The sequence below is a fragment of the Vipera ursinii genome (genome assembly GCF_947247035.1).
Source record: "Vipera ursinii genome assembly, chromosome: 4".
NCBI lineage: Eukaryota > Metazoa > Chordata > Lepidosauria > Squamata > Viperidae > Vipera > Vipera ursinii.
In genome coordinates, this window is record NC_139514.1 from 58280644 (window position 1) to 58296782 (window position 16139).

The 16139-nt window shown below is 36.6% G+C and overlaps 1 protein-coding gene across 4 annotated transcripts in view; it reads left to right on the plus strand.

Annotated features, from left to right (window-relative positions):
- The window catches only part of CASK (calcium/calmodulin dependent serine protein kinase), a 167406-nt gene that overhangs the window by 94055 nt on the left and 57212 nt on the right, over positions 1-16139 (plus strand). For all 4 annotated transcript variants that reach the window (XM_083362651.1, XM_083362652.1, XM_083362653.1 and 1 more), the window contains exons 8-10: positions 2700-2822; positions 5531-5614; positions 9147-9246. In XM_083362651.1, coding sequence (XP_083218777.1) covers positions 2700-2822; positions 5531-5614; positions 9147-9246 — 307 coding nt within the window. The remainder of the gene's footprint in view (positions 1-2699; positions 2823-5530; positions 5615-9146; positions 9247-16139) is intronic.

A 16139-nucleotide genomic window follows, 5' to 3' on the forward strand; every position in this document is an offset into this window, starting at 1 on the left:
ATCCCGCCCTTCTCCGAAGACTCAGGGCGGCTTACAAGCTTAGCAGTAGCCTTCATTCCATGTATATGCCTGCTTATTAGGGCTTTCACACACCCCCAAGCGGCATTATTACAAAGTCAGCTTAATTGCCCCCAACAATCTGGGTCCTCATTTTACCTACCTCGGAAGGATGGAAGGCTGAGTCAACCTTGAGCCTGGTGGGATGCGAACCTGCAATAATTGCAGGAAGCTGGTGTTACTTAAGGAGGCGTTAGCCCACTGCTCCACCAAGGCTCTTGGTGACCATACTACAACCTGGTATAGGTGTTAAATTTAACATACTTGGGTATTAAAATCTTAACATACTCATGTATTAAAAATGTTTATAGATTCTAACTTTAAAAGTGGCATTGCTTTGGGAAGCATTAGTAATTGGCAGTAGAGGGTTTGCTTCTTGGTGGTCAATATAAGTAAAAGCACTACATAAATAAAAGCAAAATGCTCCAGAGATCTGTATTGGTTAAGGTATGCAATTGGGTGATATTTTTGGTAGTTTACTTGAATTTTAAAGGAAATCTGAACTTCTTTGCTACTTATCCCTTATACAGTTGTATGGATAACGGCCTTCGTTGCCCAGCTCCATATTGTGGTTCGTTGTTTAAAGTTACTGCCACAAAAATAATTGCGAATGAAAGTTCTACTCCCTGACCTTTTATACTGCTTAGTAATAGCTTAGTTTTGATTTCAGTTATATACCTGGCATATTTACTTCACTCTTTAAAATATAAGTATATTCATTCCATTCCCTACATGCAAATTTTACCCAATGAAAGGTATTCCTATATGCACATTTTGAAGCTTTGAATAAACTTTCCAGATTGTACTTGGCAATGAAAAACATTTTTTTCAATTTATACCGATATTTTTAGGTATAGGATAGGATAGCAATGATCACCTGTGTCTCACAGCTAATTTTTTTATTTTATTTTTAATTCCATTTATATCCCGCCCTTTTCCGAAGACTCAGGGCGGCTTACAAGCTTAGCAGTAGCCTTCATTCTATGTATATGCCTGCTTATTAGGGCTTTCACACACACCCCAAGTGGCATTATTACAAAGTCAGCTTAATTGCCCCCAACAATCTGGGTCCTCATTTTACCTACCTCGGAAGGATGGAAGGCTGAGTCAACCTTGAGCCTGGTGGGACTCGAACCTGCACTAATGGCAGGCAGCTGGTGTTACTTAAGGAGGCATTAGCCCACTGCTCCACCAAGGCTCTTATACAACTCCCAGCACCCCAAAAATTATTCTACATTTAACCAGTGCGATTTTTAAAAAAATCAAAGGTGCAAATGGGGTTCTTGTTGTTATATTCCAGAGTCACAATTTGCAGGAGCAACTTCAGCCCTTTGGAGAGAGATTTGAGAAGATAGGAATGAGAGAAGGTGACTACTCCTGTGCCCACACTTTAAATCCCCAAACAATATCAAATAAGTCAAAAATTCTGACTTTTCATCTCCATGTTCATTTTGCTTTGGTTTAACATTAAACCTAGTTTCAAATTTACTATTTTCTTTATGAAACTTACATAAATCATCTAGTACTTATTCTCAGATTGAGATTGTTAGATATCTTTCTTCCAACAGTGACCTCCAAAAACATTTAGTTCTCATAATTCCCAGAGTCAATTACTTCAACAGATATGTATATTTCGTTCCATTTAGGATCAAGATCTTTCTATAGTCTTTCTCTCCAACTTGTAGCAAGTCATCTACTTGGCCAAATATAATTGTAAGGCCACCACATTTGAATTAGATCTTTAGCATTTGTCATTCCATTGTCTCAATTGAGCCTTGTTGACTCAAATCTTCTGTATCTGATTTCAATAGGTTCTACATCATCTATATATGTATGCATAGAATAGAATAGACTAATAATTTTATTGTCACTCTGAATGTACACTAATCAGCATACAGCTCTCACCACCTCCAATATACACTAAATATGACATAAATAAAACAGAATTATGCATATACCCACATATATTATATGACACAGAGGAACAACACTGTCTCGTTTGGATTATGAATACATGTGCATGGAGAGAAAAACAAATCTTGTGAGTTTACCAGACGGATGGCATAGGGAACAAAGCTATTACAGAATCAGGTAGTCCTGGTAGAAATACTTCAAAACCTGTTTCACTTTCTTAAAAGAAATTGTACACCATTTTTGCAAAACCAGTGAATTCTGTCAATTAATTTACTTGCTAATCTTTTGTGTTAGATTAATTTCACCCAAAATATATTATCTTAGTAAATGATCCTAATTCACTAATAGTGAAAGTGCAGATTGTATTTCTTTGGTGGAAATCAGGAAATTATTGTGCTCACAAACCTGGTATATCAAGTAATTACACTATTTTATTACATCTTGCTTAATATTCTAATGAGGCATTGGAGTGATTTCTTGTTCTGTTTAAAATATGTGTCTTATTCGATCTACAAGTAAATTATTTTAAATGACAGCCTATTTAACTTCTGGGGTTTTAACTTCAACAGATTGTTGCTAGAAAAAGTACAAACGTGAAATACCTGGTATAGTTTTTCTTTGTTTATTAAACATTTTGAAAATAATTTCCCTGCAATAAAAACTTCAGAAACAGTGTGAAAAATTTACACCATAGTGCCTAGTTTTAAATTATTTGTTTTCTTACTTAGATGAATCCCAGACAGTGGAGCCATATATCTGAAAGTGCCAAAGATCTAGTTCGGCGTATGCTTATGCTTGACCCAGCTGAAAGAATAACTGTTTATGAGGCACTTAATCATCCTTGGCTGAAGGTATGAAGAACAAAAATCTTAAAAGCTACAAAAGTCCTTTCACATATTTATTTACTAACATGAATTACATTCTTATAAGTCCATTGATAATTTATATAATAATTTATTTGTGCTTATTCTATAAGTATCCATTGTTCTGGGTAACAGAACATAAATACAATTCTAAATTCACTTAAAATTTTAAAATGACATTAAAACTAAAATATTTAATGTGTTAAAATTTGAGTTAAAAAGTACCTTTTTAGCCCCCCCCCCAACTCTACTAAGTGGCCAAATGGAGTATGCCAAAAAGGCGACATTTATTGATATTAAATATATTTGTGGCAAAAGCCTACAAAAGTGTCCCAAAGAGGACTGTAACTTTTCGGAAGATTGTATATGAATAGCCCTATTGATAATTTTACCCTAAACCCTCTTTTTTATTTAAACATACATTGAGTTCTTTATTCTTTTTTTTTTAATTTTTTTTTATTAAATTTATTATTTAAAAACATTGGACACAGTACCAGCGAGCTGACAAACCTTTTTGTCTACAATGTTTAAATATATATATATATACATGTATATATGTACATCAAAAATACACTTAAATACACTTAGATTACAAATCGGTGAAATACCACAATATTTAAAACAGTGAGCTAGTCTGTAAAACCTAATAGAGACCTTTCTTTTTATCCATCCAAAGATACAATTTGTTCCAAATTCTATAATAGTCTGATTGATCTTTATTCTTTAATTCCAAAGTTAATCTGTCCATTTCAGCGCAATCCCAAATTTTCCTAATAACCTCTTTTTGTCCTGGGATCTCATTCTTTTTCCATTTTTGCGCAAATGATATTCTAGCTGCTGTGATAATATGGATCGTTAAGTATAGCACATCTTTAGGATATTTCTCTTTCGTGATTCCCAACAAGAAAAGTTCTGGACTAAACTCCAGATCTTGTTTCAATATTTCTTTCAGCCAAATCCAAATCATTCTCCAAAATTTTTGTGTTTTACTGCAAGACCACCACGTGTGGAAGTATGTGCCTATCTCTTCAGAACACTTCCAACATTTGGGAGATACTGTTGTGTACATTTTTGCTAAGCGGGCTGGGGGAAGATGCCATCGGTAAAACATTTTAAATAAATTTTCTTTATACGATGAGGCCAGTGTTATCCTTTTATTCCTATCCCAAATTGTTTGCCAAGTATCTAGGTCGATGTTATGTCCTAAATTGTTAGCCCAGATCAACATGGGGTCTTTCACTTGCTCTTCAAACAGCTTATATCCCAAAAGTAATTTATAAAAATTCCTTATTTGTTTAGAGTCCGGTCCCAATAATATTTTGTCCAATGCTGTTTCAGAGGTATATATCCCCCATTCATTTTTATCCTTCCTAAATCTCGATTGGATTTGTAAGTAGGCCCACCAATCGAGTTTTATACCTTGTAATTCTAGTTCATTCCTAAGTTTCAATTCCCCCTCCTCATTCAGAGTTCTTTATTCTTGTTTATTTCTTTTTTTAAAAATAATATACAGAGTAAAGCGTTCTTTGCAAAAACTAGGATAATTGCTGGTATAAATATCTAAACAGTAGTAAATAGTCCTACATTTCCATGATGAGAGTGATTCCAGAACATCTTTAAGAATTATTTCTAGGAGCTTGTTCTATTTAGCTGTTAGATTTAGTGGTATTCTTTTAAAAATTTAAAAAAAATAAAAATTACAAGTTGACATAAATTTCCTTTAAACAAATTCTCTATTATTCAATTGCTCTATTACACCCAATAATTCTCTTTATAAATGCATATGAATATATACATACATATTTATATATGTACAGTATATAAATTTGGGCCAACATAGTCAATTTGCACCAAAGGTCTGGAAATAGATTAAGATTCTTTCCACCAAAACTACTTGAACATTTTTGCACCAAAACTTCTCATACATTTCCCATCATTTTCTGCAGTCATTTTAGTTGTGTATCTTGTCTCATACTTTCTTGTGTACCTGCAGTAACTACTACTGTTACTATGGGATCAAACCAGCCGCCAACATCTTGTACTATCCTGTTGTTCAAAATGAAAAGGGAAGGAATTTAACATTGAAACAAAGTTGGACATAATTATGTTGCAACAAAGCTGGTGAAAAATCTCTGGCCTTTGGCAAATATACTAGAGAGAATATAACAGTAATAAAATTCATAGTGCCATGGTGCATTCCACATCTTGTATGCCATGATAACCATATGCATTAGAAATCCAGCTATAGAAAAGACTGTACCCTTGACACTGTATCCTACACCTTTCTTTTTCCTACCAATTTAACAAATTGTTTGTATGAATTCACTTTATAAAATGTTTTAGGAGAACATAATCCTAGTGTAAAGCTAGGGAAACCTGTGCTGATAATCCCACCAGGAAAATTTGTAACCATAAGATGATAGTTGGCTGCTATTAATCTTTGATACCCATAAATATGTATTCTCAAGCCCTATTCACTAAGCAGAGCAATATCTAATCAGAAGGACAAGTACTCTATCTCATACTATCCTGTTTGCAAATAGCTTTTTATGTGCTCTGAAATCAAAAGTAGTTAGATAATTTATAAACAGTGTAGACTGATTTTTCATTTTATTTGGAATTTTATATAAAAAGTGCTTTAGTCTCATGTTTGTGAAATACTACTGAATATAATAAAATTACATTACTGTCTATAGGAGCGTGATCGCTATGCATATAAGATTCATCTTCCAGAAACTGTGGAACAACTGAGAAAATTCAATGCAAGAAGAAAATTGAAGGTAAAAGAACAATAGCACACCTATGTTAAACTTATGGTACAGGTTTGTAGCAATAATACACCATACAAATTGACTGGCTGTGTTAGGATTCAATTTGGAATAGATACTTTGGGATGTACAAGAATATGAACACAGCATTTGTCTGCTGTTTATCAAAGCAGCTACATCTGTTTCCATGATCACAATAAAATCATGCACTCCTGGAAATGGACCCAGCTGATTTAATGAGTCTGAGATGGTACATTTATGTTCCCATGTGTTCCGCAATACCTCTTCCAAATCAAATATCAACATTCATTGCATAATCCCATTATTTAATTGAAAAATGCAATATATTTTTTGAAATCAAAAATTGGCAGAGATATTTGTTACTGATGTATACATTTCAGTAAGTTGTTTTGTGGTCTCAGAAGTCATGAATTTTTTTTACATATACATCTCTCTTTTAATATAAAACTATACTGTTGCATATCTGATTCTCCTTGGAGATTCCGTCTTTGATAAGAGAAAAATTCCCCTTTGAAAGTATTCTTTGTTCTCTATAAATATCAAATTTGGGGTCATTTATATAATGATTAGAGCGTAGAATATTCTACATTAAAGAAGGCTTGATGGAGTTGCTCTCTTTGTTTACATTATTAGTGATTATGAATGTTTTTTACTTTTCCTCAGAAGCCACACATAAAATATATAAATAACATGTAGAAGCAGCTTTGATAGCAATATCTGAACCAGCTGGGACTTAAAACTATAAATCCAAAGCATGTTACACTGAGATAAGCATTAGTTTTTCTAGAATTTTCACATAACACAGCTAACATTCATACATACAATACTTTTTCCTCGTAAATGTTATAAAAGATACTTTCCTTTTTTGGTACTAACCATAGAAACAGTATCAAAAATCCTCTCAAGCACATGTGTTCAGTTGCTGCACTATATATTTGGGCAGAGATAAACCAAAGGATTATTTATTTCCCAATTACCACTTTTACATAGAGACAATATTGTTTGAGCTAGGCTTCCTTCAGTTAAGAGGATAATGTCAGTGGTTAGAATTCAGATATCACTGCAGAGCAGTATCTTCTTTAATTCAGGCAACTAAAGCAGACTGGTCATGGTCAAACAAACACAACTGCATTAATAGATCTCTTTAGACTAATAAGGTTTCTTTTTACATCCTATGTTTTTGTAATCAAGACACACTTGTTTATTTGTGTCAAAAATAATTTTTAAGCTAGTTTAAATTATTACAATAATATAAAACAAGCTTAATTATGCTTTCTTATTTATATACAGTTGTCAGACAACATTTATTGTTTTGAGTTGCATAAAATAGTAGGTGATGGGTGGGCATATTTTAAAAAATAATACCATTCTTTACCTGTACTTTTGCCTGTTTGCGGAAACATTCTAAAGGTCATAGAAAACTAATACTTGTTCCTTTCATTTCAAGAATTGTTTTGCATATCTCAATTGAATTAGCTTCTTGGTTATTTTTTAGTATATTAACAGAAATTTGGAGAACATTTTTGTCCTACTTCATTATTATATGTCACATTCTTTGTTTATGTTTTTGAATTAGAGATTTCTTTTTTTAGTTCTCAGCATAGATCAGCAGGTAGATATTTGATTTTGAAGGCTGAACTGTCTTATTGGAACCATGATTGCAGCTTCATATTTATTATTTCTACCTTTTAATATTTTTATAACTGACTTGGATAAAAAAAGAAAATTGGTTATCCGATTAGTAGTTGACACATTGTCATCTGCAAATATTGTAATAGAATCTTAATAGAACGTTGAAAATAGGAATATAATTCAAAACAAACAATTGGGTTAGAGAAATGGGCTAAAAATAATGGAATTAACAAATGAATAGGATGTATTCATACTTGGTAACAGTACTTGCAAAAAAGATTTTAGAATAATAGTTAACTGCAGCCTGAATATGAATCTGTAGGGTAACCAGGGCAGATGAAATTTTAGACTGCATCAACATAAATAAAATTTCCAAATTATAGGAAGTAATAGTCCCATAATTTTACTTTGATCACATTACAAATAATATATTGTAACTAGTTCTGGGCATGATATTTTTAAGAATGATTCAGAAAAATGTAAACAGGTTCAGAAAAAAAAGCTGCAAGATGATTAACAAGCTAGGAGCAATCCTGTGAATAGTGTCCATATACTGGAGAGGATGTGACACAAAAGGTCAGGACCTGTTATTAATCATTCCGGAATGCAAAATATAAAATAATTTCTTTAAATTGGAGAGAGAGAGATTCCAGTGGCTGTTAGAAAAACTTCCTAGAAAAAAACTGCCCAGAGAGATGATAGACTCACTTTCAATAGATCTATTCAGGCAGAGACTAGTCTGTTGTGATTCAGGGTCAGCCTGTGGGTTCGGCAGTTGGGTCGGACGACTCAGAGGAGGAGGAGGGGGGTGTTGAAGACCTTGCTGAGGGGGTTGAAGATCTTGCTGATGAGAGCCCTCAGCCAGGCCCCTCCCACTTGGTCACCACGGAGACCCAGCTATGTGAGCCTGACAGCGTGGATGAAGATGACCCACAGCTGGCCCTGTTCAAGGACGCCCGACGCAGGAGGCAGTCAATTACGAGTAAACAGAGGAAGGCAATGGGGCTTCTCGGAAGGAGGCAGAGAGAAGCCACGCCCTGAACTCTATATAAGGGGAATGTGTGGGGAGGGCTGGTTTGCTGAAGGCAACCGCTTGGATAGTTCGTGTTTCTTAAAGCTCCTGTTTCTTGGTTCGTGTCTTGTTTGTTTTTGTAGCTATAAATTTGGCAGGCGTAATTCCAGCCTCTTGACGTTTGTAAAGGGGTTGTCCCTGCCTTTTCTGCAGGGCCGGTAGCAGGCTGGTACTGAACATAGACAATCAGGCTTTATGCAGTGAGCATGGGGTTAGAACTGATGCCCTAAAAGCTCCTTTCAACTTTATATATCTTGTAATTTGTTATGTTTATTAAGAAGAATTAAGTCCAGGACAGTGAATTCTGTTTTCCATCTTCTGCCTTCAGAAAAATGATGTTACTAACCAGACAAGAAAAAACAATTTTGAATGTTTCATTCTCAATTAAAAGATACCGTATGTCCAGCAGAAAACAGGAGTGTTCAAAATTTTCACTATTAAGAGTTAAAAAAACTCTTTATCAGTTTCAAGAACAAAGCAGATATGCCTTCCAGTGAACAATTTGTGTACAGTACGTGTGGTAATCCATAATACTTTTATAAAAGATCAAAGAAAACAAGCTTTTCTTCTATCCTGGACGTATGTATGGCACTAAGTCTCTTTACAGATGACCATAGCTATCTTGTACAGTTCTAAAATATTTTCTGAACTGTATGTCCAGTTGAAAATTTCCACACCATTTGGAAATAACCAGTTTTATTATGCAAACACTTAAGATTCTTCTGATTAATTCCAACGGTGAATATTAATCTAAAGTGATTCATAAAATTTGTTGAAATAACTTTGATGTGCAATTAGTAACAAGTTTTATTTATCTAGGGTGCAGTACTAGCAGCAGTATCAAGCCACAAATTCAATTCCTTCTATGGTGACCCCCCTGAAGAACTGCCAGATTTCTCAGAAGACCCTACCTCCTCAGGTACTTTTATTAAAAGTATATTAAGCTGTTACGTAGTTTTACAGATGCTTCCAAAACCAGGTAAGACCTCATTAAGATAAATTTGGCTTTACAGAATTTTTCCTATAGACTATGCAAAAAATGGTAGATAGGACACTATGCAAATGGTGGTCCAATTTATACAAAAACTTAATGCAGAAATTACTGAGATAACACATAAACTAGGGACTGACTATATTTTGACATCTACATTATTTGAGTTCAGTTTAATTCATGCTTTCAATTATTTATTTTAATAGTGCTGTTAGAATGCTATAGTTCTAATTTGATCAATTTTTTTTACTGATGTATCATTATTTTAAACGTCCAAACCAGTTCTGAAGCCAGTCTAGAGTTGTGCAAAGCCCCAAACATATTAACATTTTGAAAATTTGAAGACAGATCCGATTAACTATGTAAGCGCAGTAAAGATTTATATACACAAATACAAATATGCTTCTTGAGTTTCTGCTTATTAAAAGTTGCATTATATTATTAATATTGACAAATCCACTACCAAACAAGATACGGTAATTTGGTCAATTGTTGTAACACACAAGAAATAAAGACAGTTCTTTTGCTCTTTTAATAGTCTTTGTACTATTGCAAAAAGAAAAATGAAAGTAATTTCTGACTGTTCTTTTTTTCTTCTGTAGCTTTAATTGTAACCATCCTTGCATTGTTGTTTGGAGAATATTTGAAATAGCAGAAAAGTTTTCTTCTGTAAAAGTCGCAGTGCAAATCTTGTAGGAAGACATAGAAGGCAGACTTTTGAGGACTTGGGGAATAAGAACTGTATTATTTTACCCTTTTTCATTTTTTGTCCCTTATAGCCCAACTGAAGCAAATTCTTATTTTTTTTGTTTCCTGTGATCTTTCACCCTGTTAGAGAGATAAGGAAAGGGCAGGTAGTCCTTGACTTACAACAGACTCACAAAAGGTACTTATGGTCAGGTCTAAAGGTCCAACAGCCCGCCCTGCAGTCATTTTGCTACATTTTGGGTACACAGCAATTGACCCACATTTAAAGCCACAACAGTGTAATGCCTTTTAGTACCCCCTGAAGCCTGCTCAGGCTCCCCTGAATGGCTGATTGGCTGGATTGGCAGCAGGCCAACGCCTGCAAGAACACAGTAGCTTTGCATGTATAGCCCCTGCAACCAATCTCCCCAGGTGGCTACCTGGGTTGGAACCAACCGAGGCCTCCTGACCCACAGCTGGTTTATATCTACCTGTGAATCCAGGGCCTCTCCAACCTGTTGAATCACTCCCTCACTCCACTTAACAACCCACATGGTTGTTTGACAACAGCAGGATGGTGGTTGTTGAGTGAATTAGTCATATTACATCTCAATTAACAACTGCTTCATTCATCAACAGAGATTCTAAGCTCAACTGTGGTCATAAGTCAAGGATTACCTGTAGTTGGAAATAATAACGGTTGTGAAACTAGTATGATTTACTAATGTGACTATGCTAGCTGAGCCGAGCTGTTCCAGTCTTTTTCTTTGTGCATTTATATACATTTGTATGTATTTATGTGAAGACAGTACTTTGTATGAAAGAATGATTTAAGTATATGTGTGTATATACAAACACACAGAGAGAGATGACATAAATTATTTTGCAAATAGGATTTCATTCCTCCATGCAATTTTTGTCAATACTCATAAATGTGTTGATATTTATTTTTTGTCTTGCCTTTATTGGTGAGATCGGTGGCACACACATTTAATAAATGAATACATAGTTTTCTGACTATTGTATTGCATACATGTGTATACATATATATGCAAGTGTTTGTGTGAATACATTGTGTGTAAAGGCTCCAGTATAGGCTTCAGAGATGGTTGACAACTTTAGTTGACAAAGCAGGAAAATTAGGTAGTGCAGATATTTCCCAATATAGTTAGTCCTCATTTAACGAAGATAACTAAGACCATCACTAAGTGATGCAGTCTTAAAGCATGACATCATGAGTGTAAGGCCATGCCTCAGCTGAATCTCTCAAGAAAGCAGAACTAATGAAACATTGGTCTTTCCAATGTAAATAAGATTTAGTAGTTTTCTACTTGCTCATCCGTCCTTTTTATTTATTTATTTACCGGCATTATTTTGCTTTCTTGTTTTAAAATAACTTGCGCTAGAGGGACGTGTGAACTCCTAGATTTTGCTTTAGATTTTTTGTTTAACGCATTTTTTTTAGAATTCTGACTTGTAGAATGCAGTGTTAGAATTCTGACTTGTAGCTAAGAATGATTGACTTGGAAATCTTTAATAAAAATCCCCTCTCTATCATGAACCCACTAGAAAACTTTCAGTAAGCCTCCTAAACACAACCTCCATACTTCCAGCAGTTAAGAGGGCAATATCTAGTTATGTTACAAGCTGGGCTAAAATGCTTTGAAGATTCAAAAAAGCTATATAAGTACTATTAGTAATTATGATTATTAGTAATTATGTATATATAGATGATATTTTTATTCGTTTTGTATTTCTAAGCTTATAGAATTTGGTACATTTTCAGAATTATATTTTAACCATCTTGCTCTTGGTAGCCAAACAAAATTGAAAACTAATGGAAAAGTCAATAGAAACATCATTTTAAACATCCTGATTCTGGTTTACATATTATCTCTTTTTCCACATACAACTCTTCTCTTGATGCATGTTCAACTCAGAATACATAAGAGGAATCCACATAGTATATCCAGTTTTAGGGATATTTAAGTAAAAAAGCCTTCAGAGCAGTTTTATATTAACAGTAATTGATTATTTCCACACCATAACTTTAGTTACTCATGGTTTGCTGCTTAACCATTAATAGTTTGCTTTTCTCAATTCTGTTCCACCACTCTGTCCTCTGCCTGCTCAATCTCATAAATTTTTGCAGCACTGTGCCATAGTAAGAAACTTACATATTCAGTAAAGTACAGTAGATGAATAATTTCTAAGTGTCATTAAGTGATACTATATATGCACATCTGTATCTTGCTTAAAAGTCAAGTTCATATTTTTGTCAGAGGGGAGAATAAAGAAACTTTTCACCTTATCAGCACACAAAAACTTACCCTACCTGACTTTCAATCACTAAGGCTTTTAGATTTATTTTTTTAGGTCATCTGAACTCTTGTATCATTTTAATAATCCACTATCCAGTTGAAAATTCACACTGTCTCTGAGATACCATATTCATAGAGATGCCAACCAGTTGTGAGATTAACTGTTTCAATCTCCTGTTCTTTTTCCACATCAGTGCAAGGCAGAATGAAAAGCCTGGGTCAGTGGACAATAAAAAGTTAATGTTCTTTCCTTATAAATGTTCCTTTAGAATCAAAGTTGGATTAGGCATTAAAGAATATAATCCAAGTCTGCAATCTCATTACATCTCAACGCAATCACTGTTGAAGACTATTCCACTTTGCTTTCTAGGGTGTTTTCCCCCTTCTGCTTTGAAAATAATTTTTCTTTTCAAATCTGACTGGGCAGAAGAGATTGGGCTTCATGTGCTAAAGTAGGTGGCTTTACAGGTTTCTACAAGTGTTGTGTTGCCCATCTTGACTATATAATTTATAGGCTGGAATTAAGGCTGTTAAATACAGTGAGATTTCTGATTACACCATAGCTATAAGATCCGGCAGAAGTTTGTCTCTTTATTGCCATCTAGAAATCACCCTAACCCAGATCTGATAGTTCCAGAATAATTGTGCTTAGAATTGGTCTATTACTGTGGAACCGACCAGGTGGTTCCATCCCAGGCGCCTAATGGACCCAGAACGGTTCCAGGTGGTGCTTGGGTCCTTACCTAGCTCCCTCACTCACAGCCCGGTCGATGCCTTGGTGGATGCCTGGGAAAGGGCGGCCACTGAGGCACTCGACCGTGTTGTACCCTTGCAACCCCAGACCCGGCACAGATCCCGTTGGGCCCCATGGTTTTTTGTGGAGCTCCGGGAGATGAAGCATCGGAGACGGGGTCTAGAGAGCGGTTGGAGATCCACTCGGTCTGAATCTGACCGATTGCGACTAAGAGCCTTTACAAGGTCTTATCTCGCTGCGATGAGGACGGCGAAGTCTAATTACTTCGCTGCCCTCATCGCGTCCACAGATAATCGCCCAGCCGCCCTGTTTAGGGTAACTCGCTCTCTCCTTAATCGGGAGATGAGGGAGGATCCCTTACAGGGACAGGCTGAGGAGTTTAGTCATCATCTGGTGGACAAAATCGCTCAGATCTGGACCAGTTTGAACTCTGACTGGGCAGAGACAGGCATGGAGGAATCAAGCGGTCTTGGGCATGTTATCTGGACTGAGTTCGATCCTGTTTCCCCCGATGATGTGGACAGGATCATGAGAAGGCTGAGCTCCACCACTTGTTTACTGGACTCGTGCCCCTCCTGGCTGGTTTATGCGGCTTGGGAGGAGACACAAGGCTGGCTCCAGGCAGTAATATCTGCTTCTTTGAAAGAGGGTATCTTCCCTGCCGCCTTGAAGGAGGCGGTGGTGAGACCCCTCCTCAAGAAGCCTGCCCTGGACCCGGCTGTTTTAAATAAATACCGTCCGGTCTCCAACCTCCGCTTTTTGGCGAAGGTTGTTGAGAATGTGGTGGCGCATCAGCTTCCTCTGTTCCTGGAGGAAACTGATTATCTTGACCTGGACCAATCGGGTTTCAGGCCCGGGTACAGCACGGAGACGGCATTGGTCGCACTGGTGAATGATCTCTGGCGGGCTCGGGACAGGGGATATTCCTCTGTCCTAGTCCTTTTAGATCTCTCAGCGGCTTTCGATACCATTGACCATGGTATCCCACTGCGGCGTCTCAGGGGGTTGGGAGTGGGAGGCACTGTTTTGCGGTGGTTCTCCTACCTCCTGGGCTGCTCGCAGTTGGTGTTGACAGGTGGGCAGAGGTCCGCCCCGAGATCTCTCATTTGTGGAGTCCCTCAGGGGTCGGTCCTCTCTCCCCTCCTGTTCAACATCTACATGAAACCGCTGGGCGAGTTCATTCGTGGTTTCGGGGTGGGGTATCATCAGTATGCTGATGATACCCAACTTTTTCTTTCCACCCCGAACCAACCCAGTGATGCACTCGACGTGATGTCCCGTTGCCTGGAGGCGGTCCGGGTTTGGATGGGGAGAAACAGGCTTTGTCTCAATCCTGCCAAGACTGAGTGGCTGTGCATACTGGCATCTCGGGTTAACCAGGTTGTTCCATCACTAATGATGGGGGGTGAGGTGTTACCCCCCCCCCGTCGATAGGGCTCGCAACTTGGGCATCCTCTTGGATTCACGGCTCAATTTCGAAGACCATATAGGAGCAGTGACCAGGGGGGCTTTTGCCCAGCTTCGTCTGGTGCGCCAGTTGCGGCCCTATCTGGAATGAGATGCCCTACGCACAGTCACCCATGCGCTCGTGACCTCCCGGCTAGACTACTGCAACGCTCTCTACATGGGGCTGCCCTTGAGGACCACGCGGAGGCTTCAACTGGTGCAGAATGTAGCCGCGCGAGTTGTTATGGGAGTTTCCCGATACTCCCGTGTAACACCTCTTCTCCGTGAGCTGCATTGGCTTCCGGTTGCCCTCCGGGTGAGATTCAAGGTGCTGGTAATGACCTATAAAGCTCTAAATGGCTTGGGTCCGGATTATCTAAGGGAACACCTGCTACCGGCATCAACTTCCCATCGTCCTGTGCGCTCCCACAGGGAGGGCCTTCTCAGGGTGCTGTCAGTTAAGGAGTGCCGGCGGGTGATCCCCAAGGGGAGGGCATTCTCTGTGGGCGCGCCTGCCCTTTGGAATGAATTACCGGTGGAACTTCGGACCGCCTCCGATCTGCGTTCATTTCGCCAGGACCTGAAAACCTGGTTTTTTGATCTATCAGGCCTGGACTGAAGGGGTTTTAGCTTTTAATATTGTTTTAATTGTTGGGCTTAATTAATTTAATCTATTTTAATTTTATACTATTTTTTATATTGTATTTTATGTTGCCCTGTAAACCGCCCTGAGTCCTTCGGGAATAGGGCGGTATAAAAATTTAATTAAATAAATAAATAAATAAATATTACATCATTCTTTTACTTACTAATCTAATGTTAAAATATAATTCATTTGATTATTTATTTGTGAATGGAGTGAGAATATGTTTTTATCTCCTAATTTCTGATTATCTAGTATGGAGTAAAAAAAAAAAATCTTTTGGGGGGGAAATGCTAAAGAAAAGTCCTATTTCATAGTGAATGAAATGTTTAGCTTTTATGTAAAATAATTACATGATTAGAATTGTTAACTACTATTTTTATATATAGTGTAAAAATATGCAGCCATACAATCCCTGAAGAATTTCTGTAAATGAATGTTATAATTTTAAGAAAAGACAAGTACTCTATAGCTACTTTTTGCTTGTGAATTTAACTGTTAACAGTCAACATTTAAATTTTAACATTTTCTAAAGAAATTAGAAGAGGATATAAGTGCTACTGGAAATATTAATGGATTCAATATTTATTTAGCAACATTTATGGTTTCATTTTATCTGTTTATTTTGCATAAATGTATATTTATAGAACTTTGCTTCTGAAATTAAAGAAGAAGATTATTTTACTTTGTAAGAATATAATTTAGTTCTTTTAACTGATAGTAAAAATGTGAAAAATAAGCTATAGGTCTGAAGTTCAAGGTGGCAATTTCATATATACATATACATATATATATATATATATATATATATATATATATATATATATATATATATATATATATATATATACACACACACACACACACACACACACACACACACACACACACACACACACACACACTAAAATTGGCTGGTTGCATCACATTGTAATTCCAATATTGTACCTGAATACATACACTGTATTCA